Below are 25,034 nucleotides of genomic sequence, written 5' to 3' on the forward strand. Positions count from 1 at the left end.
TATTGCAGTTTTATGCAAAAGTGCTCTCCAGTGGCAGAAGTAAATAATGACAAAGGAAATGTATTTTCAATGAGGAATTGCATGACAGACTGCTTTGCCTGTAGATATAAAACTGGCACATAGTCTTAAAATCACAGGTTTAAATTTTCCCTCTTGGCAACTATAATTACTCTTCAATGGGTAGGGGAATTGTGAAAACCATTTATCTTGATTCACTTTGCAAAATGGTACAAGGAAGAAAACTGGAAAGTTATACAGTGCACATGTGAGGAAAATATATGGATAAAAGGTGCCATAATGTAAGCAATCAGTCCACATGACACCACAGGGCTATCAAGGAACAGAAACCAGAACTACACTGCAAAGAGCTCTGCAGCAATTGTGTTCCTACATATTTACCCACATGCCTTTAAGCCTATATCTACACAAAAACCAGCATGTGAATGTTTATAGCAGCTTTACTCATAATCACCCCCAAACTGGAAGCAACCAAGATGCCTTTCAATAAGCAAATGGATAAAGAAAAATTAAATATGATTGATAAATAAAAATAAATAAGCTATCAAGCCATACAAAGACATGGAGGAATCTTAAATACATATTTATAAGTGGACCTATCTAATCTAAAAAGGCTACATAATATATGATTACATTTATATGACATTCTGGAAAAGGCAAAACTATGGACATGGCAGACAGAACAGTGGATGCCAGGAGTTCAGGCCAGGGAAGGTTTGTATCTATGAAGCACAGTGAACTTTTAGGGCATTGAAACTGTTCCAGATAATACTGGTGAATATATGACACCTGCATTTGTCAAAACTCAAAGAGCTTTACAGCACAGGGAGTAAACCTTAAAGAAGGCCAAAAATTTTTAATCATTTAGAAGGTGACAGGTTCCAGGATGAAATGTAGAATGTGACAAAAGAATCTAATTGTGTTACAAATACTGTATGAAACAACCTCATTGAAGAAGATGAGGGAGAAAGGCAACCTACTGTATTTTCCGGAGTATAAGATGACCACTGTGTTCTAGTAAAAAGCCTGCTCAGATTGGCCAGAGTCAGAGAGGCGGTTTATTAAAAAAAGAACTGGTGTTGCCTCGGAAGTGGGGGGTAGTCTTATATAGTGAATATAGGCCTAAACCTATGTTTTAACTGTAAAATTAGGGGGTCGTCTTATACGCCGGAAAATATGGTAAGTAATTCTGGAAATAAGAGAAGTCTGTATATGGAAGACTAAAGGAACTGTAGCTGACAAAGTGAGGTTTGGGTTAACAATTCAGAAACAACTATACATGCATACTCGACTTGAACTATTAAGTAAATAGATAGCAGATGGTGGGAGCCAGGTTTCTCAGTGTTGGAGTTATAGACAAGCAAGAGACAAAGGCTAAAATGATTCATGAGGTAATGGATTACATTTGGAGATATCAATATGAACTCATTTATCTTAATAAGATATAGTTACGTATAGAAATACTAGAGGCCTGGTGCATGAATTTGTGCATGGGTGGGGGTCCCTCTCAGCAATTGGGGCCAGCTCGCCCAGTTGGGGCCAATCAGGGATGGCCAGCCAGGAGAAGGGACTGCAGGTGGTTGGCCGGCCGCAGGAGGTTGGCTATGGGAGTGCACTGATAGAGGGCAGCTCCTGCATTGAGCGTCTGCCCCCTCATGGTCAGTGCACATCATTAGCTACCGGTTGTCTGGTCACTTAGGTTTCTAGATAGATAGATAGATGATAGATAGATAGATAGATAGATAGATAGATAGATAGATAGATAGATGATAGATAGATAGATAGATTTAGATATGTCTTTATACTCTGGTTAGTATACATACATCTTCCTGGCTCTGTCAGTTGAGAAGGCCCAGAGCAATGATACTCCAGTAGAAATTAGCACACCTAATTCCAGCTCTTGTTTTCCAATACCATTCTCCAACCAAAGGAGCCAGGGCCCCTAGGAGATTCGACTGTTCTAGGATTAGGGCAGGAAATATATAAGATGAGCCTGGAGCATCTTGTAGTGCCAGAAAGTAAGTGGGAATATATCAAAGTGACACAGGAAGACCTCCTAATGGAGACATACAAATGTGAGTAATGAAATAAATAAAGCTTTACTGGATTATAACCCAGAGTATAAAATAGATATTCATGAGTCCATACTAATATAAATAATATATGTGATTAAGTACTAGAATAGGCAACTCACCTATATAGAAGAATTCTAAATAATTTATACAGATACTTTTCCCTCAAGGGGGGTATCCTTAAGTGTATCTATTCACAGTTACTCCCTCCCAAAGAATAAAGGAGGGGTGGGGGGAAGAGTAACATTACCTCAACCAAGTGAGCAAGGTTAACATCAACAGTGTAAAGTCATATTGATAGCATGTACCTTTGATATAACACCCTTGATGAGAATACTTTATGTCTATTGTCTCCCTCCTAAAATTAATCTATAATAATAAAAGCATAATTTGCTAATTAGACCAGACAGCTGAATAACCTTCTGGCCATCCTTCCGGATGAAGGGTGGGGGCTGAGGCAGAGGCAGTAGGGGGCAATCAGGCAGGCAGGTGAGTGGTTAGGGGCAGGTGAGTGAGTAGGGGCGATCAGGCAGGCAGGCAGGCAGATGCAGTTAGGAGTGATCAGGCAGGCAGGCGAGTGGTTAGGGGTAATCAGGCAGGCAGAGGCAGTTAAGAGGGATCAGGCAGGCAGGTGAGTGGTTAGAAGCAATGAGGCAGGTGGGAAAGTGGTTAGGGGTGATCAAGCTGGCGAGCGGTTAAGAGCCAGCGGTCCCAGATTGTCCCTTAAGCAGAGTCAAAAGCTAAACCAAGGGCTCTACTATAAGAACATGCTTAGCATGGTCCAATGGACACAAGGAGGCCAGTGTGAGTAGAGCAGAGGGAGGCAAGGGTGGAGTCACAAGTGAGGACACAGGTACAATGGCAGGTAGGAGACAGCTCATGGATGACCTTGTAGACCACTGTAGAAACTCTGGCTCTTTCTTATTTGTCTGGGTGAAATCAGATGCTACTGTAGGCTTCTGAGTAAGAATGACATGATTTAATTTATGTTTGAATATGACCTAGACTATGCATTGTCAGAAGGTGAGGGCAGAAGCAGTGAGTCGGATAGGAAACTAATCCTGAAATCGAGGAATGACATAAGCAGGGCCCAGTAGTCAGATTTTGTTAATGTTTAAGGTGGAACCTTAAAATAAACTTATTTATCTTTGCTTTAGTGTCTCATGCCCCCCCCAAAAAAACCCCATTCCACCCCACCAGAGGACTCCTCTTAAGGTACCCACTTCAATCACCCCTCTTCTTTCACAAACCACTGAATACTCCCGTTGTCTCGAGAATCAGCCCAATTGATGCAGCTACGGTACCAGAGGTCAGAACTCACCTCCCTTTCTGGCCTCATTTCTCTGGGACACCTACAGGAAGCCTCACTTTGATTTGGTTCATTGGCCATTCCCGGATTTTTCTAATACTTTCCTTCCCCTGGCCCACACTTCGTTATTTTGTTTTACTTAGCACACCTTTCTCATTAACCCACCACCCATTTTGAAATTTGGTATACCTTTAACACAGAACTCAAATTCAAATTCCTTCACAGAGCCTTCCCTGCTTGCCCAGTGACAGGATTTTCACTCAGATAGCAACTATCATATACTAGTCTATAATGTAATTTCTTCTACCAGTCAGCTGCTAAACTCTAGGAGGCCCCGACTATGTCACAGGTGTTTTTGTATCACTAATGTCTGAACATAGCATGTATACAACAAATATGTAAAATGCTTTGGCTAAAAGAATATTCATGTTAAAAAGCACCTACCCATGCAAACATATGCAGTTAGGATCCAAATGAAAGATACACACACACACACACACACACACACACACACCACACACACACTTAATACAACAAATATATTATAATGTACACACATACACATACATGTAACATAACACATTTATTATAATACACACGCACACACAATCAAAACTTTGACAACAGCCAGAGTTTTCCACAGTCTTTAAAAACATGAAAAAATAAGGGTTAATATGAAGAAATATAACTCATAACCTTATAATTTAGGTAACAGTGTAGTCTACTCAATTAAGAATTCTACTAATTAAGACTGGAAAATTGCAATGTCCCTTATATATTTAATATTTTTAATTTATATTTATTTACAATATTCTCAAGGATTGATAGAGCCACTTATGTCATAAACCATATTTTGTAACTGGGCTCTTTATTTGTTAGGTAAGCAAATCCAAAGGCAATAAAATCCTGAAAAGTGGGATGAAACCCCAACAGAAACTCTCTGTAACCCACAAAGTCCTTTAATAAAAAACACTGTGCAAATTCTGCATCCGGTGGATGCATTTTTATCTGCCAATGTTTACACCAAGGATGTTTCTGCCATCTGTGATTTTTCATGTAACATAGTTTCTTCGATTTGTATAATTTAGAATGTGTTTCTATCACATGTTACTGTGAACTAGTAGGCACCTCAAATATTTCAAAAACTGCAGGGCAATTAACAGCAGTCGTACAATGCAGGTCAGAAAGGATGCAGGGAAAGAAACCAAACTCTCCTGTTTTATCTTCTTTTATTTTTGCTTCCATTTGGTCTTTACCCTACTGGGGTCTTTGGCAATTGTATGAGTACTAGTATATGACAGCACCAACCATACCTTTTTATTTAGCACAAGTTGGATTTGAAAAGCCAAAAGAAGAAAACACTTAAGGAATCCTTAGACTCTCAGAGAAGTAAATTAAGTCTGCTATTTCTTTTAGCTCTGTTCTCCTGCTCTTTATTCTTTATTTTTTTTTAAATATTTATTTCCCCCATTTTCAACAAGTGAAGTCATTAAAGATCACTAAAGGCACATAACCTATGAACAGGGTAAGTGTGAAAAGGCCATGGTATAGATTACAGACTGGGGGAAGACACAGAACTAGAGAAGCTTAGAGTGAGTAAGCACTCAGACTTTGCTGTACAGTTAAGTATCACTGCATGTTACACAATAATTGAGGCCTTTCAATACTAGTTGTTTGCAACGGCTGCCAACCTTTTGGACCCTCACAGACCACCAGTGGTTGGCGACCACTGCTCCAATGATTTCTTTAAACCAGCTGTTGCCAACCATTCAGACCTCATGGACCTTCAGTGGTCCTCGGACCACCAGTTAGCGACCTCTGGTTTGAAGTAATACAAGCATAAGCTGTCCTTCAAAAACTGAACATAAATATAACAGGAACAAACTATAAGGAAAAATTTTAAATGTCCAAATATTGGTGTTTCTTGGACAAAAATCTATTTGTTCAAGAATAAGAGAATTTTAGAAAGTAGCAATTTTTAAAGAAATAAAACATTGCAAAATGAATTTTAGTCCTTCTTTATATAATTTATAAGTTTGAAAAAAATTCAGGCTGTTAATAAGTCTAGAAAATATTTTTTATGCAGTATATCCATAACAATACCAATCATGTAGTCTGTCTCTCTCTCTCTTTCTCTCTCTGTCTCTCTCTCTCTCTCTCTGTCTGTCTCTCTCTCTCTCTATCTCTCTCTCTCTTAATAGAAACATTCATATAACTAAATCTTCCCTGGATAATCTCTGTATCACCATTTGCCTCCAATTGCTTCATAAGCCATTCTAACACATCTCTGGAAACTGTGGTGGGTAGTCTAAAATCATTTATGATTTAAGGGTACCTGCAATATATTAATGACATGAACATTTACACATCTAACCAATATATATTTAACCAAGATAATCATTTAAACAATGACCATATAAGAAAGTGACATTATGATACAACAGACAACAGATTTTTCCCAGTGAATTATACAGTACTTTTCTTTTCAAACATTTAATTACCTTTATTTATTTTTTGTTTATTTTGCTAATCCTCAGCTGAGGATATTTTCCCATTGATTTTCAGAGAGAATTGAAGAGACAGGGGAAGACAGAGAGAAACATCGATGTGAGAGAAACACCTGATTGGTTGCCTCCTGCAGGAGCCCTGACCAGGGCCCAAGCCGGGGAGGATCCTGCAACCAAGGCACATGCTCTTTTTTAAAAAATATGTTTTATTAATTTTTTTACAGAGAGGAAGGGAGATAGAGAGTCAGAAACATCGAAGAGAGAGAAACATTGATCAGCTGCCTCCTGCACACCTCCTACCGGGGATGTGCCCACAACCAAGATACATGCCCTTGACCAGAATCGAACCTGGGAACTTTCAGTCCGCAGGCCAATGCTCTATCCACTGAGCCAAACCAGTTAGGGCGAGATACATGCTCTTGACTGGAATCAAACCTGGGACCCTTTGGTCCATAGGCTGATGCTCTATCCACTGAGCAAAACTGGCTAGGGCTATACAGTACTTTTTCCATTGACAAATTCACCTCTTTCCAGAAACATACAAAGACAGTTGAAAGACAATAATAGCACAGTGCTCATTAAGCCATTAGAAAAAAAATCACCTGTTTTCAAAATATTAACTTAACCTTAGTATTAAGTGCATCAATGTGTCCCTTGAAAGGAGTGTTACTTCTAAACACTTCATATGACAAAAGGTTGTGAGACAGTCTTATCAGCAAAACTGGTGGCAACTACTCAAGAGATCCATTAAAAATTGTTAGTGATTCTACATGACAACTTACCCAACATTAACTTAATGTTCTTTTTTGTTAATTCTTTAGAATGGGAATTTAACTCTAGAATAAACACAGTGTCTTCTGAGTATAGTCAACAAGCTACAATGCCCAAGTCCACATGAGAGGTTTTCAGACCTGGCAGGAGGAATCCACTGTACAGCATGGATCTCTGTCTGTACTCAAAATATCTAGTGATATTTCTCATTTATACTGAACTTCTTTGAAAAGTACTGTACTATTTCACATGATCCTTTTAGTGTAACAAAATGTATTAAATAAAACCTTTAGATGAGGTTTAAAAGCAGCTGAAAAACGGGCTGCCTTAGGCTCTAATTATCAGGAGACTGTTATCTGGGAGTATAGGCTCTCAAATATCAGAAACCCCAATAACTTATCATAAAAATACAAGCTCTTGCTTTTGAAAAATATACAAAATGCACTGCACATGGAAATATCACTTGATTGTCAAGGAAGACAAGATATCAGTCTCATTCATAGATTCAGGTTGCACTTGAATTTCAGTGATCTTTGTTTTTGCAGATTCCATTTTTCACAGTTTTGGGCAGCCTCTGACCTTTGGTGTAAGCACGGTACCAGAAATGGAGAAAGAGCAGCAGAAAGATGCACCCATAACTCATAATGATGTACAGAAAGACTGGAAACTGGTACTTGCAATCCTCCATGAAAAAGAATTGGCCTATGTGGATGGTGACAATAATGAACTGGACCTAACGGATGAAAGAATGAAAAATATTGTTCAGATAGGAAGAGTCACAAAGGAGCAATTATTTAATGCATTCTTTGCTACTTACGTTTAAACACTCTCCAACCACCTCCAAGCTACTGTTGGATAGGGAATTTTGTCTTTCAATCTAGCCTCCATGGGAGTGAGAGTGGGTGGAACAGTGTTAAAATCCAGATGGGAATTTGGAACCACTATTCAGTCCCACCAAACTGCACAACTCCAGAGGACCTATGCAAATGTGCCTGTTGCTGAGCAACACAGCAGCCCTTTTCTACTCAGAGAACCAACAGGGCAAGTGTTTTGCAAGTCTTTGATGGAAGACTTTGATTGATGAAATGCACATGGGACCACTACCTTACAGCCTACTCTTTCAGGTAGTTTCAATCTCAAATAGTTTGTTGTTAGATTAGGTATTTCACTTCTGGGAAAAGAAAAATATTCTAATTAGAGCCCCACCAGTTTTGTAGGCACAAAGGCATGTCTGATTCCTCAGATCTGCCATTTGTCCTCCACTGTTAATAGATAAAAATATATACTATTTGCCAGAGACTGAATGAGACAGTATTGGGGACCTTCTTAGTTATGCCCAAAGACTCTGTGTTCCAGAACAATTTACATAGTCTTAAGAAGGACAGTTAATATATCCAGATTTTTAAAATATATTTTCCCCTTACTAAAAGGCAACATGTGTTGTGTAGAAATTTTAGAAAAGTAAAAATCTATAAATAAATAACAATTACCCATAATTCATCCAGTTATCACTGCAGTCAAGATTTTTACATAGTTTCTTTTATTATCATCATCAACTTTCCTTGTATTATGTTAAGGAACTTCTATTACTTTCCTAAAGTTTCCTAAGGAACTTCTATGACTTTCCTGAGAGTTATTCATCTCATTTTGCAGAGAAAGAAATGAAACTTTAGGAAGCCTAAGCAATATCCTCTACGCTCTATGCAGATATGATTGTGTATAACTGATACATGTGGAATAATACATGTATCAGTTATACATGTATTAATAATGAACAAAAATCTATCCTTTCTATATAAGTATTTTTCCACATTGCTAAAGAGTCTTTACAACATTTAAGAGTATGTTAAGTAAAAAAAAGCTTAATACAAAATATTACATGCAGTATAATACAAATCATGCAAAAGGTATACATATATGTGTATAGAGGAGAAAAGCTAGATAAGAATAAAATAAAATACCAGCTCTGATTTTCCCTGAGTGGTGAATTATATATATTTTTTCTCTTTGCTTACCTTGATGTTCCTATTTCTCTCCAATGAGCATATGTTATTTTAAAATCAGAAAGTATACTTTAAGAAAAAGCAATTGTGAATGATTTTTATGACTTTATAATACTCCAAAGTAGGAGTTAAAATAATATATTGCACTATTTCCTTGGGAATGGTTATTTAGGGTATTGTCAATCTAAAATACAATAAACAATTCTGCAAGGATATACTCTGATATTGATTTAATATCCTTACAGACTAAAATATCCGTCTCTCACCTGGGAGAACACATTGTATAAATATGCCAAACTTCATTTAGCAAGTTGTAGGATTTTAATAGAATATCAATTTCAACAGGCTATCTACACCTAAATTCATACTTTCTCTTTAGTATTATTGTCAGAATATAACACTACATTATAGACTAGGGGTGTCGAACTCAATCAGAGAAGGGGCCAAAATCTAAAATCCAGCCTAAATCGCGGGCCGAATGGTTAACTGAACAGTCATAAACTGTCATTGTGATGGAAACGCAGTGGAGTGCAGTGATGACAGCGCGGTGCGGGCCACATTGCAAGGCCTGGCGGGACGGATTTGGCCCGCGGGCCTTGTGTTTGACACATGTGTTATAGACTATAAATCTGGAAACATGAGGATCATAGAAATTTTCTTTTAATAGAAGATAAAATGTAAAGCAATCAGCATCTCAACCTATGGTCACTCTTCAGAAAAATTGTATGCCATGCATTTTTAGGATTAATGCTTGGAAAGCCTTATTAGGTCTAAATGGAGTGCCTCTGCAATTCTGAACGCTGTTTACTTGAGGACAGTGCTCTAATGTGTGCTATTGGGAGGGGGGGGACACGCTTAAAAATAAATTTTAAATAATTTTCATGACTTTGTAATATTCCAACATAGAAATGAAAATAATTTATTTCACCATTTCCTAATGTTTGGTTATTGGATATATATATTACCAATAACTGTAGACTTTTAATCCTCACAGTATTTTCCTAGTTGGAGGAAATAGACTTAGAAATGTGAGACTAGATAGGCAGGCACACAGGAAGGCTCATGGTTCCCTCAAAGTTATAACCACTCAAGATCATTTATCTAGAATATGACATTTCTAACTTCTAATTTAATATTATGCCTACTGAGGTTCACATAACTTTGAGATTACTTCGTTCATAAATGTGTATCTATACTAATAAAAGGGTAATATGCTACATAGACTGGACATCTTCCAGACATCCATTTGGATGTCCTTCTGGACAAAGCCACATGGTGGGAGCCAAGTCAGAGGTGGTGAGGGGTGACCAGGCCAGCAAGGGAGGGCAGTTAGGGGCGACCACGCTGGCAGGTAGAAGCGGTTAGGGGTGATCAGGCAGACAGGGGAGCAGTTAGGGGTATCAAGCAGGCAGAGTGGTTTGGGAAATCAGGCAGGCAGGTGAGCAGTTAGGAGCCAGTGGTCCCAGATTGTGAGAGGGATGTCTGACTGTGGGATTGGGCCTAAACCGGCAGTCAGACATCCCCTGAGGGGTCCCGGATTAGAGAGGGTGCAGGCAGGGCTGAGGGACCCCCCCAACCCCCATGAATATATTTCATGTACTGGGCCTCTAGTTTTATAGCAATACACAAAATAGTATAAAGATGGCATATGGATACACATTTTGATTTATTATAATTGTCTAAACCTCTTGATTACCAAATATTCTTTGTTTTCAATAATGTTCCTGACAACAGTTTAAATAAGATAGAAAGGATAATCATGTGATATCATATAGAGTCCAGGCACTTCATATCCTTATTGTATTGTAAAATTTGTTCTTTGTTTAGTTAATATCCTAATTCACAGGGAAAACTAATGACTCTAGTTTAGTTTTATATATTGTTTTAAAGACAAGTAATTACTCACAAGCTGTAATGATGTCAAATATTTTTTCCACCACAAATACTTCTGGTAGGCTGGTCCCAGTGCACATAGTCCGTAGTAGGAATACATGACTACATGAACAGCTGTGTTTAGAAAGGCATGGAATGTTCCCAAACCACCTGGAAAATGAAATAATTGTCAAATGGGTGCACTTCCTCGAATAAGACACATTTTTGTCTGACCTGAGATTTTAGTATATTTATTTTTTAATTTTATTGGGGGAAAAACACACATTATGTGAACATCAATCTTAATAAACAGTATCAAATTAGAGAGCTGGACAGATAATACATTTATTGAGTAAAATATAATATACAAATCTTAGAAAATAGCCTAGTATGCCCTTATTCTGTTATATCTTGACTAAAGATGGGCTTATGATTTGGTTTTATTTTAACAATCGGAGTTAACATGATATATTACTAAATAATAGTAATCAAGCTCATTTTTAGTGAGAGTTAACACAAAGTGCATGAACCTTAAGTGTACATATGCATAGACTCAAGTAAACATTACCAAATTCAAGATATAAAACATTTGTGACACCAGGTAAGGCTCCCATATTCCCTTTAAACCTTGTAACCTTAATTTTGATTTCTATAATCAACCATTAGTTTTGCCTGCTTTTAAACTTCATATAGTTAGAATTATACTAGATATAGTCTTTTGTGCCTTTCTTTCAATCAACATGTTTTTAATATTCACTCATGTTGGTGTGTATTTTAGTAGTTTGCCTTTTTATTGCTATGTAGTATTATACTATATGAATACATAAGAATGTATCCATTCTCTTATTAAAAGATATTTGAATTATTTCCATTTTGGGTTATTATAAATAAAACCACGAAGAATACTTTTGCAAAGTGTCATTGTATGAAATCAAATTCACTTTTTCTACAATCAGTTTTCAATAAATATTTTTAGTACCACAAAACTTTGGCTTTTATTATTAATAGTAAGCTATGCTATATTTGCTTTAGTCAATTACTTGTTTTTCTAAAATACAAATAAACATTTATTGTTAAACCACCTTTGTTTACTGCTCCCATTTGATTTTTATGAATTGTGCCATCCTATCTTGGTTTTCATCTTCTAATTTCCCCACAGCACCTATTTATAACATTTAATTTAGAATAGAATCAATGAATGCTGGGGGAATGTAAGCAAAGATCATTTCAATTGCCTTTAACTGGACCAGTAGTACAGGGGGAGGAGTAACAGGGTGATTAGTTGGTAGTGGGAGAAAAAAACAAAACTCTTCCCTAGCTTCTCTTTCCAAAGTGGCTCATTCTAGAAGAATCTGCATTCTTTATGTAGAACCTAATTCAGCATAGTAATATTGGCCGGAAATTTAATTTTTTCTCCAAGATATTCCATTTCCTTTATTCCAGTATTCTTTAATTCCAGAAATAAAACAAAATATCATAAATCTGAACTGATTGTTTTAGAAAAGGAACCAAATTCATAGACACTAGAAATTAGAGAAAGTTTAAAGCAAAATAAAAATTGTTGCACAGTAGAAACTAATTACTCTTTAATAATCATTCATAATTGCAGCAATTCTAGATATATCACTCCTAAAGTACTCCCTTAAAATAACCTGTTTTAAATAAGTATTTTAAAGTAGCTTAAATATTCCTCCAATGCCTCATTTATGATATACTGTCCCTTCATAAACTTTCCCTTCCTAAATAAAATTTTAGGTAATCCTTTAATTATCTCACATTTCAAATCAGAAGAAACTGAATTAATAAAGCTTATTAACAGCCTCCCAACTTTTATTAAACACATTTGGATTAGTCTTCTTTCCCAAAAGAAACTTAACTAAATATAGTGGTGAGGAAACACCTTTTCTAGGGGCATTTTAAAAATAGAATAGGTGTCTATTCCTGATGGTTTAGGAGTTAAAGCTGCTTAACAGGGATAAGCCAAATTCCTCTCAATTCTATTTGTGTCTCATGATTATAAACACACAAGAAATATACTATACCCTGGATAACCAACTACATCTGAGCCAGTCTCATTAAGACACTACTCTTATTTTTTGGCATAAGCATGTCCATGCTCCCATTCAGACGCTTTCATCATTTAAATGTCCTAAAACAAGGATACCATGGACAGGAATTTAACAAAGTACTGGTGTAGCTAAGAGTATTTAGTAAGGATTAGTGATCAAAATAAGCTATCTAAACAAACTTGCTTATTTTCTCTAGTTTATGATTACTTTCTAATAAGTTATTTTGATGAGTTTGTTCAACAGAATATCACATGTTGAGTAGCATTGTTTATGGAAGGCTTCTCCAAGAAGTATTTTCTAAGCTTGCTTTCTTCTTTCTGATAACAGTTTTGAAAAGCAAACATCTCAGAATGAATTACAATTAGTGCCATCACCTTTTAGTCCTTTGGTTTGGGAAAAATAATCACCTGGCTAATTATTATAATTCTCCATATATCTAGACGGGAATCTGTGCATAATTAATATAAAAACATGTCACGAAAATATTTTCATCATATTCAAAAGGAAAACTGGATGGCGATTATCCCAGAGAGTTGTACAATAAGCCAACAGGAAATTAAACACTAGATAGAGATCAATTATGCTAAAGATTTTGGAAGAACAGTTTGAAATAGGCAGTTTCATTTGAGGGATGGGAGCCAATGTCAAACCATATCTCTGGAAATACCTCAGCTCTTATTCTGTGCTTGTTACTGAGTAGGTATCAGGTGTACATGTGTATACTAGAGTTCCCATGAAGATCTGAACAGAAATGCCAATCCATGGTACACAAGAGAATAAAAATATTATTTTTTAATATTTACATTTTGTAAAGCAGTAGAGGGATTAAGGAATGGAAAATGAACCCACTACAAAGTGCCTGAGGTCCATAAACATGGTGACAATGAAAAATTGAGGTATATCATGTGTTTAAATTTTCATTATTGAAAGTATTGTTTGTTTAAACTTGATTTGAAGATAAAAATTAGAAAAGTGCAAAACTCCATTCTTCAAATAAAATTTATTTTTCCCATTATGGAATGAACAGATATACAATATAGAAAAAAATTATAAAATACAGAGAAGGAGAGAGAAACCACTTTTTGTGTCAATATTTCTAAATAATTATATTTGGGGGTATTGCTTTCCAATCTTTTTTTCTATTTTTATATATTATTCAGTGTTGTGGTTAATATTCTGGTCTCCTGAAAGAAATCTGAGTAAATAAGTTATAAGGGTGTAAAAGAACCTTTTCTTTTAAAAACAGAATAGTCACCTATTCCTGATAATTTAGGAGTCAAGCTGCTTAAAAGATGCCTCTCAACATTATTTTCATTTCACAATTATATACACACAAGTAATAACCATTCAAATAGAGGATAGTTGAGTCATTTTCAATATTTCACCAACACAAAAAAGAAGTCAATAATATCACTGAAGAAAGAACCGAGAGGCATAATATGCAAGTGAGAGAACAAAAAAGAAAGTAAAGTATGGAGATTAAATAATATAGCTACCCTTTTATTGCGAAATGGACACAGATGAGACTCTCTTCTAGTGCAAGTTAATTTTTTACATTAACATACAGTATAAGAACAGCTACATTTGCTTTTTTTTTCTTAACAAAAAAACATATTTTTTTAAAAAGGATTACAGGACATTAAATGAATAATTTTCATACCAAATCATTATGTTCTCCATAGCACTTTATTCCTTGGCTCTCTACTAAAATTTATGCAGCCATAATAGATAACTTAGGAAGAGATTTCTATTATAACTTTTTTAAAAAAAATTTTTATTGATTTTCCACAGAGAGGAAGGGATAGAAATAGAGAGCTAGAAACAGCGATGAGAGAAATATAGACCAGCTGCCTCCTGCACACCCCCTACCGGGGATGTGCCCGCAACCAATGTACATGCCCTTGACCGGAATCGAACCTGGGACCCTTCAGTCCACAGACCGACGCTCTATCCACTGAGCCAAACCGGTTTCAGCTCTATTACAACTTTTGACCTAATGTTGTGTTTTATAGTTAGATTACTTATAGAATAATGCTTGCTCACACCCTTCCCAGAATATTATGGCTATATTTACTTTTTTTATATATAATATATTTTATTGATTTTGTACAGAGAGGAAGGGAGAGAGATACAGAGTTAGAAACATCGATGAGAGAGAGTCATCGATCAGCTGCCTCTTGCACACCCCCCACTGGGGATATGCCCGCAACCAAGGCACATGCCCTTGACCGGAATCGAACCCGGGACCCTTCAATCCCCAAGCCGACACTCTATCCATTGAGCCAAACCAGTTTTGGCTACATTTACTTTTTAAAAATGCTCTACAGATAAATGCCAATTTTGGGCAAGGAGATAGTTTACATACTGAAAAATCCAATGCCCTCTTGGCTCCTCTGGGTTTTAGCACCTCTGGTGTGCCACTGATAATGTCTTCTCATGCTCTGAGACATAAGACATGCAGATTAGACTCCCCAAGCCTAGAGAATCTAAAATGCAAACAAAAGTTACTCAGTTGTGGTCCCCCCCACCTCCTTTTCTTCTTTTTTTTAAGTTTTGCAGAATCAGAATGCCTAATAGAGGTGAGCCTTTCACAGAAATGCTAAAACATTGTTTACTATGAGCTACAGGCCTACTTAAAGATGTCTTAAATTTAAGAAACTAGCACAAATAAAATGTTTGCTAATAAGATAAGAATATGTCATTAGGAATATCACTTAATAAAACTTTATGATAAGGTAAAATTATTTAACCTCCTGTTTTTTTCAATTCTAGATGTTCAAAAGCATAAAACCCAAACCAAACAAAAGAGCCTGTAGCCAAGCTTTTGACTTAAACTATTCTTGACTTGAAAAGCAGTAACAAAATATGCTTTAATATGGCAGGATGCTTAAAGAGGTTGGGACAACTGCGATTTCACACATCTTTACAGAGCTCTTAGGGTTTACAGTGTGTATCAGTTATTAGAAATTTGAAGGCAAAGAAAACATGTAGCTTGAGATAAACATTCCAACTCTCTGGATACATATAAGGAAATAGATACCTAATTACATTCCTATAAAACCATTTTGTTTATTTTTTATTTTTAAAAGATATTTAATAGAACTCCTTGGGAAAATAATAAAATACAAACAAAACAACTAAAATATATGTAGAAGACTATACCCAAAAGTCAATGCATTTCTAAAGAATGGAGAGTTGGAGAAGAATCTGGGTAAGAGTCCTACATTTAGGTTTTAAGTAATAATAAAAGTTAGAAGTTTGATAAAAGTGATTCTTTGACGTTTTGAGTTGCTCTTAAATCACACTTAAGGATAGATTTTGTGTTTATACCATACAAAAATATTAGTATTTATAAGAAATGATCCCAACTCTCCCTTGGCTACCTGCAGCAAATTTGACTCCAAACCACCAGGTCCATGGCATGATGGTATGATGGAAGACATGCAGAAAAGTCACTTGGCTATTTTTCTTACGCAGAACAAAAAAGATCTGAAATAATTTAAAGAAAATCAAGTTCATATAAAATCATGCAATAATTTATCTAGAGTTATAAAAATATTGACAAAGTAAAACTATTTCACATCACAATTTGCTTTGACTGACTTATAGAATGCTCATAGAAGCAGCTGATTCTTCAAGTTCAAAAGCCAATTAGTATGAAGGAACTTGGGTATGATGCCTAGTCATGGGAGAATCGATAAAAGGTTAAAAAAAAAAAAAAAAAAAAAAAAGAAAAGAAATTCCATGCAGATTTGAAAAAAATCAAAGATATTAAATGATGAATATGGCCCAAAATATATGGAAAAAATATTATTGGCAAAAAAAAAACAACAACCACAAAAAACAAACAAACAAACACATGTACATGTATGGCATGGAATCTTAATTCTTAGAACTGACATTATTCTACATGGCTCTTTAATACATTTTCCCAATTTAGGTAATGGATTAAGCAAATAAAGAGGACTTGCAATAAATCAAGAAAAATGAAGAGGAAAACACTTGAAGAGTTAATTGGGGAAATAGGACAGAAAAGAAAGCAAAGCTGCCTTGGAAAAACAAGGGGGGCAAAGAAAGCACCCTCCAGACTGAATGTACCTAAGTGGTTTGCAGTAACTCTACAAACAAAGGCAAAGAATAGAAAGAATTTGAAGGAAAATTTTTCCAAAAAAATTTCAAAAGCAGGATTAAATGTCCAAAAAGGTACTCAAAATTCAGGAGAGCAACAATGAATTAGACTTTGAAATATAGTCCAAATTCTATAGGACTAAACAGAGTAGCAGAAACAAAAGTACTAGTAAGAGTATCTCAAAAAGTGTGGCTTAAGGATGGACACAGAGGCAGCAACCATTTCCTTATGTAAGCCAGACCTGAGAACATGCAAAGCAGAAACAATGAAGCCCAATGCATTTGCTTGCGCACATGAGAGAAGGCAGCACGGTGCAGGAAAAACCGGAAGACAGCAATCTGAGATCCTAGCCCATCAGTGGCAGTATTCCTTTGGGTAAGTCATTGAACCTCAGTATTTTCAGACTGAGTGCTTTGGACTTCAAAAGATCAATAGTTCTTAATCGTGGCTGCATGTAATAATGTCCAAGAAAGTCTTTTTTAAAAAATAGCCATGCCTGGTATCTACTCTAGATCACCTAGCTCCAAGTCTCTGAGGTTGGGGCCTAGCCTTTTGGCTTTTTAATGCGAGTAAATTGACTACACCATGAAGGCTGACTGGCCTAAGCAAGGGTTCTCATAATGTGAACCTTGGACCAAGTCATAACATCACCTGAGAAGTTGCTAGAAATGCAAATTTTTAAGCTCCACCCAAAACCCATTGAATTAGAAACTCTAGGGATCAGGCTACAGGGCTTGTGTGTTTTTAGTAAACCCTCCAGGTGATTCTAATGCATGCTAACTTTTGAGAACAATAGGAGTGATTTTATGCTCACAAAAAATCCTTTCCAGTTATTACATTATGCATAGTCATCTGGGAAGGTAAAAGCATATTGAGATTTGTTATATATTCTGAAAAGAGAACACACTTAGGCCCAAGACTGTTTCCAGATAGCCAAGGCCCACGTACCACAAAGATATAATAATTACACAGCTTTCCTACTCCGGAAACAAAGGCATAGGACTTTCTCCTCTCCTTATGGACCCTGATCTATAGCACTCCCAGGGTCCAGTCACCCAAATTCAGCTTATTCCCAGGCAGACAGAGGATTCAGAGGGCAGCTGAAGGTAGTTTTGGTATTTCCAAAATAACTGATATGCCAGAGTGACAATATTATTGTGTAAGTTTATAAAGTTTGAAGCCTTTATCCTCTTAAAAAAGTATGATAACACAGGGTTTTTGTAAGAAGGACCAAAGGTAAAGTTTTCTCTGCTCTTTTCCTCCTAAACTTGCTTCCCAGCACAACTGTCATCCATCTAAAGAAAGATGCAGTTTTCTCTTCAATGTGTCAGTTACACGCTTATCTTAAACAGGTGGTAGACACATAAGAACACATTTTGGAGTTGGCAAACGACTGAAAAATAAGCTTATCCTATCTATTTTCTAATATTACTGATAAGAAAAGGCAGGTCTGCCTGAAGAAGAGAGATAACCAAAGTTATCGGACAACAGAACTCTAGTTTATTGCTTTCATCAAAAGATCAAACATTTACCAAATGAAATGACTACATACTCACAGTATCTAATAGCTCGATGAATTTGGAGAAGTAATAAAGCCAGCAGGTGCGTGCCATCTGCAAAAACACACATAAATCTGAATTTCTTTTTGTTTTATTTTTACATGGGGGGAAATTTAGTTCTTTTTAATTTTGGCAAAATACCTATAATATAAAATTTACCATCTTAACTGTTTTTAACTGTACAGTTCAGTAGCATTAAGTACATTCCCATTGTTATGCAACCATCACCACCATCCATGCATAGAGATACCCATCCATGTACCTAATAAAACGACGCCCCGTCGCCCCTCCCCCACAGCCTCTGACAAAGGCCATTTTACTCTCTGTCTCTGAATATCACTTTAGGTACCTCAGGTAGTAGAAGCATACAGTATTTGTCCTTTTGTGCCTGGATTATTTCATTTTGCATAATGTTTTTATGGTTTGTGAATGTTGGAGCATGTGTCAGAACTTCCTTCCTTGTTAAGACTGAATGATATTCCATTATATGCATACACCACATTTTTAACCTTTCATGCCTCCACCTTTTGGCTACTGTAAATAATGCTGCTATAAATATGGGTGTACAAATACCTTTTTGAGTTCATGCTTTTAGTTCTTTTAGAACTGGAAGCAGAATTGCTGGATCATATTATAATTCTTTTTTAAGTTGTTTGAGGAACAGGATAAGAATTTACTTTTACATTTTACAGAAAATAACATACCCGACTTTGGTTATTTCTAGCTGGTAAATTTTAGCTTTTCTTTCAATATACATATCTTAATAATTGAGTCACTCATTCTGAATTCACATTATTACAAATGGAGCCCAAAAAGTTTTAAAATTAATTTTGAGTTACTAGTTTTTCCAAAGAGAAACTTACCCTCAACGCTGTAGGCAACCGTGAATAGTCAACAATTTCACATCGAAATGAATAACCTGTACCCCAGCCAGACATCACAAACTGCAAGAGAGCACATGCATTTTAAAGAAGGAAACATTTGCTACAACAAAGGCAGTTTTGACTGTTTCTTCATTAAATTCTCAGCTGATCAGCAGCCATTGTGGAGGGGAAAAAATGAACAAGAACAATTACAAACTAAGAACTCACTGGATATGAAAGCAGTAAGAATTTTCAAAACCATAAACTCATACCTTATTTAGATAAACTGGGTTTGGACTAAAATGTTCATTTCTTGGGATAATTATTCTAATATAGTGGAGAACAAAACACTGGGAGTGTTTTTGCTTAAATATCAAATACTGGAAGTATATGCTAGTATATGTACATATTAGGTATATCTATATATGCCTGTGCTTATGTTTGTATATTCTAAAGAGAATAAATGGGCCTGAATTCAGTCTTTTCTGCTGATCTCTAAATGTCCCAAATAGTCAAAAAATAAATGAGTAAACCATTCCTCAGTGTACTCATAAGATACACTGCTTTTTTTTTCCTGACCTTAGCTAGTTGGTGTGATGTGAAATGGTAGTAACCCATGGCTCTTAAAATTAAGGTTGACCAAACACAAGACTCAGATATTAGTTTGGCTTTGGACCCACATGACAAGTAAGAAAGGAAAATCTCAAGCTTAAAAAATGCAAACTAGCAAGTCTTAATTCCAGCACACCCACAAAGTGACCTTCTACTAGTGGTGAGAAGAAAAAGCTTACTGTTGGTAAGTCTGAACCGCAATTCAAAGATTACATTGACATTCTTTCAGTCTGATGGTGGGAAGGTCTTCTTTTAAAACAGTATCTGAAAATGAAAAACTAAGGACTGTAATTTTAAATTAATTCCTAAATTAATTTAGAGCTCTGAAAATATGACCACTTCTCTTTTTTTGATACCCTGTTCTCATAAGTGCTAATATCTTCCCAAGAATGTCTTCTTTCTCGGTATAATGGTTATATCATTTTATGCCATTAAAGTACACTTTAAATTTCTATTTTTAATTGCTATTAAAGCTAAAATGACAACTTTACAATAAATCAACTTCTAAAAAAGCAAAGGTGTATGAGGCATTATCAGAATGACATTTCCATGGTAAAAAGGAACAAAGGAGAAAGAACAACTATTTAGACTGTGGTATTTAAAAATATACCATATTTTTCTAAATCCAGCTCCTAGCTTATGTCACGAGATAATTTAATCACAATGTTAACTTGGTAAGTTATGAAATCTTGAAAATTAAGATTCAGAAAAGTATAAGACATATTTCACAGATGAGAAAAAATATCTTACAAAAAACAGTCAATAAATTTTCTCTAAGGAACAGGGAATGTGATACAGAAATGACTTATTCTTTACAAAATCTGTCAATGAGCATCCTCATATTCTCCTGAGCTCAGACTTAACTTCTGACTGATGTAAGGAAAACGCTAAATCCATTTACTTAAACTAACATGACTGATTCGCCCCTTTCCCTGACCCAAACAAGCACTGCGCTGTGTGACTTGGCCTTTTGTGGGGACTTCATTGGTCTCTCTCTCTCTTTTTAAAATTATGTTTTTCTTGATTTCAGAGAGAGGGTGGGAGAGAAAGAGAAACATCAATTATGAGAGAGAATCATCGATCTGCTGCCTCCTGCACACCTCCTACTGGGGATTGAGCCCATAACCTCCTGGTTCATGGATCGATACTCAACCATTGAGGTACAACGGCCTGGCTGGTCTCTCTTTATTAGTGCCTAACTCGTGCCAACTAACACATTCAAACCATCACTAAAAAATAAGGCACGTGGGTTCCTTTAGTCTGATCTACCTTTCACCTTGCTCATATTTCCCTAACTCCCTAGTAGAGGTGTTTACTGGAGACCAAATGCAATCATGCTCCACCCAATAAACCATGAGTTCGGATGTGTTCTGGAGATGACAGGATGCTCAGCCACAAAAGTCTTTGTTTAAACAAAGAGTGGAACTGAATGCCTTCCTGATGTTAAGTTTAAGAACATTCTAAAAGTCTGTGGAGTTTTTGACATATGTGTCTATGTTTTAGGCTGTCCATTAATAAACACCAAAGTGGATATATAAGTAACTCTGGTATTAGTGGTTAATGAGAAATACACTTTCAAATTCAGATATTTTCAAACCTTCTTTTATGTTGTGATTGCCAAAATAGAAATCAAAACTAATCGGTTACAACTGAAATATTTCCTAAGAAATATATTTAAGGATAGTATTTTCAATGACACAGTCAGATATAGCATAAAGGAACCTGAGAGACAATTGGTTCAATGCTGACTTTATACAATGGGAGACCTGAGGCTCGAAGAAGTTAATGTGCTCAAAATCAGGTAGCTAATTAGTAGCATAACTGGGACTAACTAGCTCCTGGTCTCCTGGCTCCCAGGTCAGTTCTTAACACTGTCTTACAGTAGGCTATATCCTATTTCTGATAATATTGTATTTTTTCTGTTCTTCCCTTTCAGTTACTTATGCTCCAGAAAGGACAGTAAGGTGGCCTGTTGAGTTAATTTTAAAAATAACATAGAAGAAATGGAAGACAGAAAAGTAAGTCCAGACTTCTGAGGGGCCTATGAGGATGAAGTCAGAACAAAGTGAGGGCAACCCAACCAGGTGGATTCATGGTGGGAACCAGGAGAGCCAGAGGGGCTTTGCTGGATCTCTTGTGAGTTCCAGTATGAGGAAGCCAGTCAGTATTGGAGAGGCAAGAAATCTCAGAAAAGCAGTGAGGGTAGCTAAGACATGTTAATAGCAGAGGGAGAGAAAGTGAATCCATGAGTCTGCTTTTAGGTTCTGAAAGATCCCCACCTCTCTTACTGACAATTAAGGGGCAGGCTCCCTTACGTACTGCTTCATGTAAGTCTAAGTTCTCTATTCCCCCAAAGCTTGGCTAAACCAAACCCAAACAACCCACCATCATCACTCGTGTAGAAACTAAATATTCCTACCATGAGGAGAACAACTCATTAGTCAGAATGAGCTCTGCTGTCAGACCTGGATTCAAATATCAGTCCTGCACTTACCAGCTATGCTACTTTGAGCAAGTTACTTAATTTGTCCAAGTATGTTTTCTTAAAATTAACATTTATGGCCAAAACTGGTTTGGCTCAGTGAATAGAGCGTCGGTCTGTGGACTGAAGAGTCCCAGGTTCGATTCCGGTCAAGGGTATGCACATTGGTTGCGGGCACATCCCCAGTAGGGGTTGTGCAGGAGGCAGCTGGTCAATGTTTCTCTCTAATCGATTTTTCTAGCTCTCTATTTCTATCCCTTCTTCTCTGTGGAAAATCAATAAAATATATATATTTTTTAAAAACCTAACATTTATGGATTCATACAATTTATCTATTAAGGCTAACTATGTGCCAGTCCCTGGACTTATTGTTAATAATTCTCATTACCTATGAGTAAATTATACTTAGGTCCTCTAAAAGGTTTAATACCTGGTCTATATGTAACAATTTGGGGCAAATCCCTACTCTAGTGAGCTAAGATTCTAAAATTCCTTAAATCTCAAAAAGTTTTATCATAACAAGAAACATAATGACTGATAAACAGGTAAACTCAGGCAAAATTCTCCCATTAGGAATACTAAAGACACTTGCCTCATAACACATATACACAGAAAAGAGTACTATGAAAAAATTGTACGTTATCATCGCTTTCTTGAGTTCAAAGGGCTTTCGATTTTCCATGAGCTTTGGTCCCAGAGAAGTGACAAAATAGACATAGAGTCCCAAGATGATGGTTTGTGGCAGAGGTGATGACATTAAGAACCAGTCTTCAACTCTTGGATCTAAGAGAAAAACAAGATGTAAGTACACATCAAGAGCAACCAGCATTTCTTTAAGTGAGCACCTAGACCCTAATCTTGACAGCAGACTACATGGGCAATGATCACTACCATCTTCAGAGTAAAGGGAAATTATCAGGGATAGTGATGGGGTTAGAAACAGTGAGGCTGTTAGCACCAGAGGCTTCAAAGGGCAAAGGAAGGTAGTTACCACAACCCAGGAGAGAGTCATATGGAGTAGCCCCCTGTAGAAGAGCTGTGACCTTCAGTTGAGGGATTCAGCCATCACAAGGCAATTCTTCAAGTAAGGGGTCAGGAGAACTGATACCCCAACACCACCCTCCTCCCTCTCCCCAGTTTCCTAGGGTTCTCCATTGGCTGAACCCAACCAGAAACCAGAGGGCAGGAGAGCATGCTCATGGATATAGTTCATACTGGTCACTCTCCAGGCCCCAGCACAGCATGTGGAGTGCATCTGGAGGACAGAAAATAGCCAGTAAGGTCCTACCACCCACCATAACCAACAGTAACATTTTAGAGTTCCTCCATCCAGACATTCTTTTATATACTAAAAGTACACACATATCATAAGCCACATTAATATGTATAGTTTTTATCCCCAGCGAAATAAGGACCTAAAACCAATACCAAAGAACCCCTGTAAGGATGTTAATTAACATTATCTCTTTTGGATGGTGACAATACAAATTATTTTTTTCCTAAATGTTTCTGTTAGTAACACACATCACATGGATGATTGAAAACTAGTTGTTGTTGTTTTTTAAGTGTCAATAAAGGAATTCCTGAATTGAAGGCTTATTTTCTTCTTTCATTGACTCAGCAAGGGGGGAAGTCAAATGACATCATCATCTTTTGGTTATTCTGCTGGCAACAGTACAAATAAAACAAGTCAGGAAAAAGCATTCTGGGCTGGCTCAGGAAGTAGAAGAAAATAATTTTTAAATAAACAACCTTTTCTTATAATTTAGCATTGTAAGCACACACCTTTTTGAAAACCCTGTGAGTGACTTTCACGTGCTACAGATTTTTTTCATATCCTTAGGGGAAAGCTAGTTAATTAGATTCATTGTTATTTGAAAGCAAATAATAAAACAAAACACTATGCTTTTTAATCCTATTTCAGCAAGCTCTCGAGTTGTGATCCTGGAATCCCTCCTGACTTGGGGCCACTGACTTAAAGTCTCTTTGCTTAGTCTCCTCCTCTAAGAACTGGACATAAAGCAGCATGTATCGAAGGAAAGAGATTTGGGAGGACTGTGTGAAAGAGGTGAAGGGATTAAGAAGTACATATTAGTAGTAACTGAATAGTCACCGGGATGTAAAGTACAATATAGGAAATATAGTCAATTACCTATATTGTAATAATTATGTATGGTGCAAAGTGGGCACTGGAAATATTAGAGGGAACACTGTAAAGTATATGATTATATGACCACTACACTGTACACCTAAAACGAATACAAAATAATATTGAATGTAAAGTGTAATTGAAAAATAAAATAGCTTATATTTCCTAGAGGATTTAGTGAGTTACTGTATTCAGAAAGCCCAGGAAAAAATAAGTGCTTAGTAAATGTTATTATGACAGCAGGTCTCAATTCAGCAGAGCAGTCACCTCTGGAATGTTTAAAAGTCAAGTGGCCAAAAAATGACCCAGATCCAACGAAATCAGAGTCCTAGGCTCCATATGGGTCCTAGGCATCCATATTTTGAGAAAAAGCTGCTTTGGGTAAACTTCTTTCTCTTATATTTAGGGCCTAAGAGTCTCTCACCATTGCCCTGCAGGAGTCATTTCTGTGGTTTTCCTGCCTGCTGATCCAATCAGTGACATTCTTCCCTACAACTACCAAATTCCTAAAAGTATACTAGTAGTTGTACTCAGATTATTCCTCTGATGAATTAGCTCTCTCCACTGAGCAGATAAAATCAAAAGTCTTTAATATAATGCTCATGACTCTGAAAACTGT

At 36.4% G+C, this 25,034-nt stretch overlaps 1 protein-coding gene and 1 long non-coding RNA gene across 7 annotated transcripts in view; both read right to left on the reverse strand.

Annotated features, from left to right (window-relative positions):
* Positions 1-4,233: 4,233 nt before the first annotated feature.
* On the reverse strand, positions 4,234-5,516 carry LOC118703079. Its single transcript, XR_004982914.1, has 2 exons — positions 5,166-5,516; positions 4,234-5,090 (listed from the first exon to the last, which is right to left on the reverse strand). It is a non-coding gene; the product is annotated as an uncharacterized LOC118703079 (long non-coding RNA).
* Positions 5,517-7,164: 1,648 nt separating this feature from the next.
* Positions 7,165-25,034, reverse strand: part of ELOVL7 (ELOVL fatty acid elongase 7) — a 74,636-nt gene continuing 56,766 nt past the window's right edge. Inside the window, exons 1-7 of one of the 6 annotated variants that reach the window (XM_036409702.2) lie at positions 22,859-22,876; positions 19,964-20,048; positions 19,173-19,253; positions 18,307-18,363; positions 16,005-16,110; positions 10,587-10,723; positions 7,165-7,410 (exon numbers count right to left, since the gene is read on the reverse strand). In XM_036409702.2, the coding sequence (XP_036265595.1) occupies positions 7,201-7,410; positions 10,587-10,723; positions 16,005-16,110; positions 18,307-18,363; positions 19,173-19,247 (585 nt within the window). In that variant the 5' untranslated portion in view covers positions 19,248-19,253; positions 19,964-20,048; positions 22,859-22,876 and the 3' untranslated portion in view covers positions 7,165-7,200. Of the gene's footprint in view, positions 7,411-10,586; positions 10,724-16,004; positions 16,111-18,306; positions 18,364-19,172; positions 19,254-19,963; positions 20,049-22,858; positions 23,119-25,034 lie in introns of those variants that run through there. The other 5 variants (XM_036409696.2, XM_036409697.2, XM_036409701.2 and 2 more) reach the window with 5 other exon arrangements.

The sequence above is a fragment of the Pipistrellus kuhlii genome, unplaced genomic scaffold (assembly GCF_014108245.1).
Source record: "Pipistrellus kuhlii isolate mPipKuh1 unplaced genomic scaffold, mPipKuh1.p scaffold_m20_p_4, whole genome shotgun sequence".
NCBI lineage: Eukaryota > Metazoa > Chordata > Mammalia > Chiroptera > Vespertilionidae > Pipistrellus > Pipistrellus kuhlii.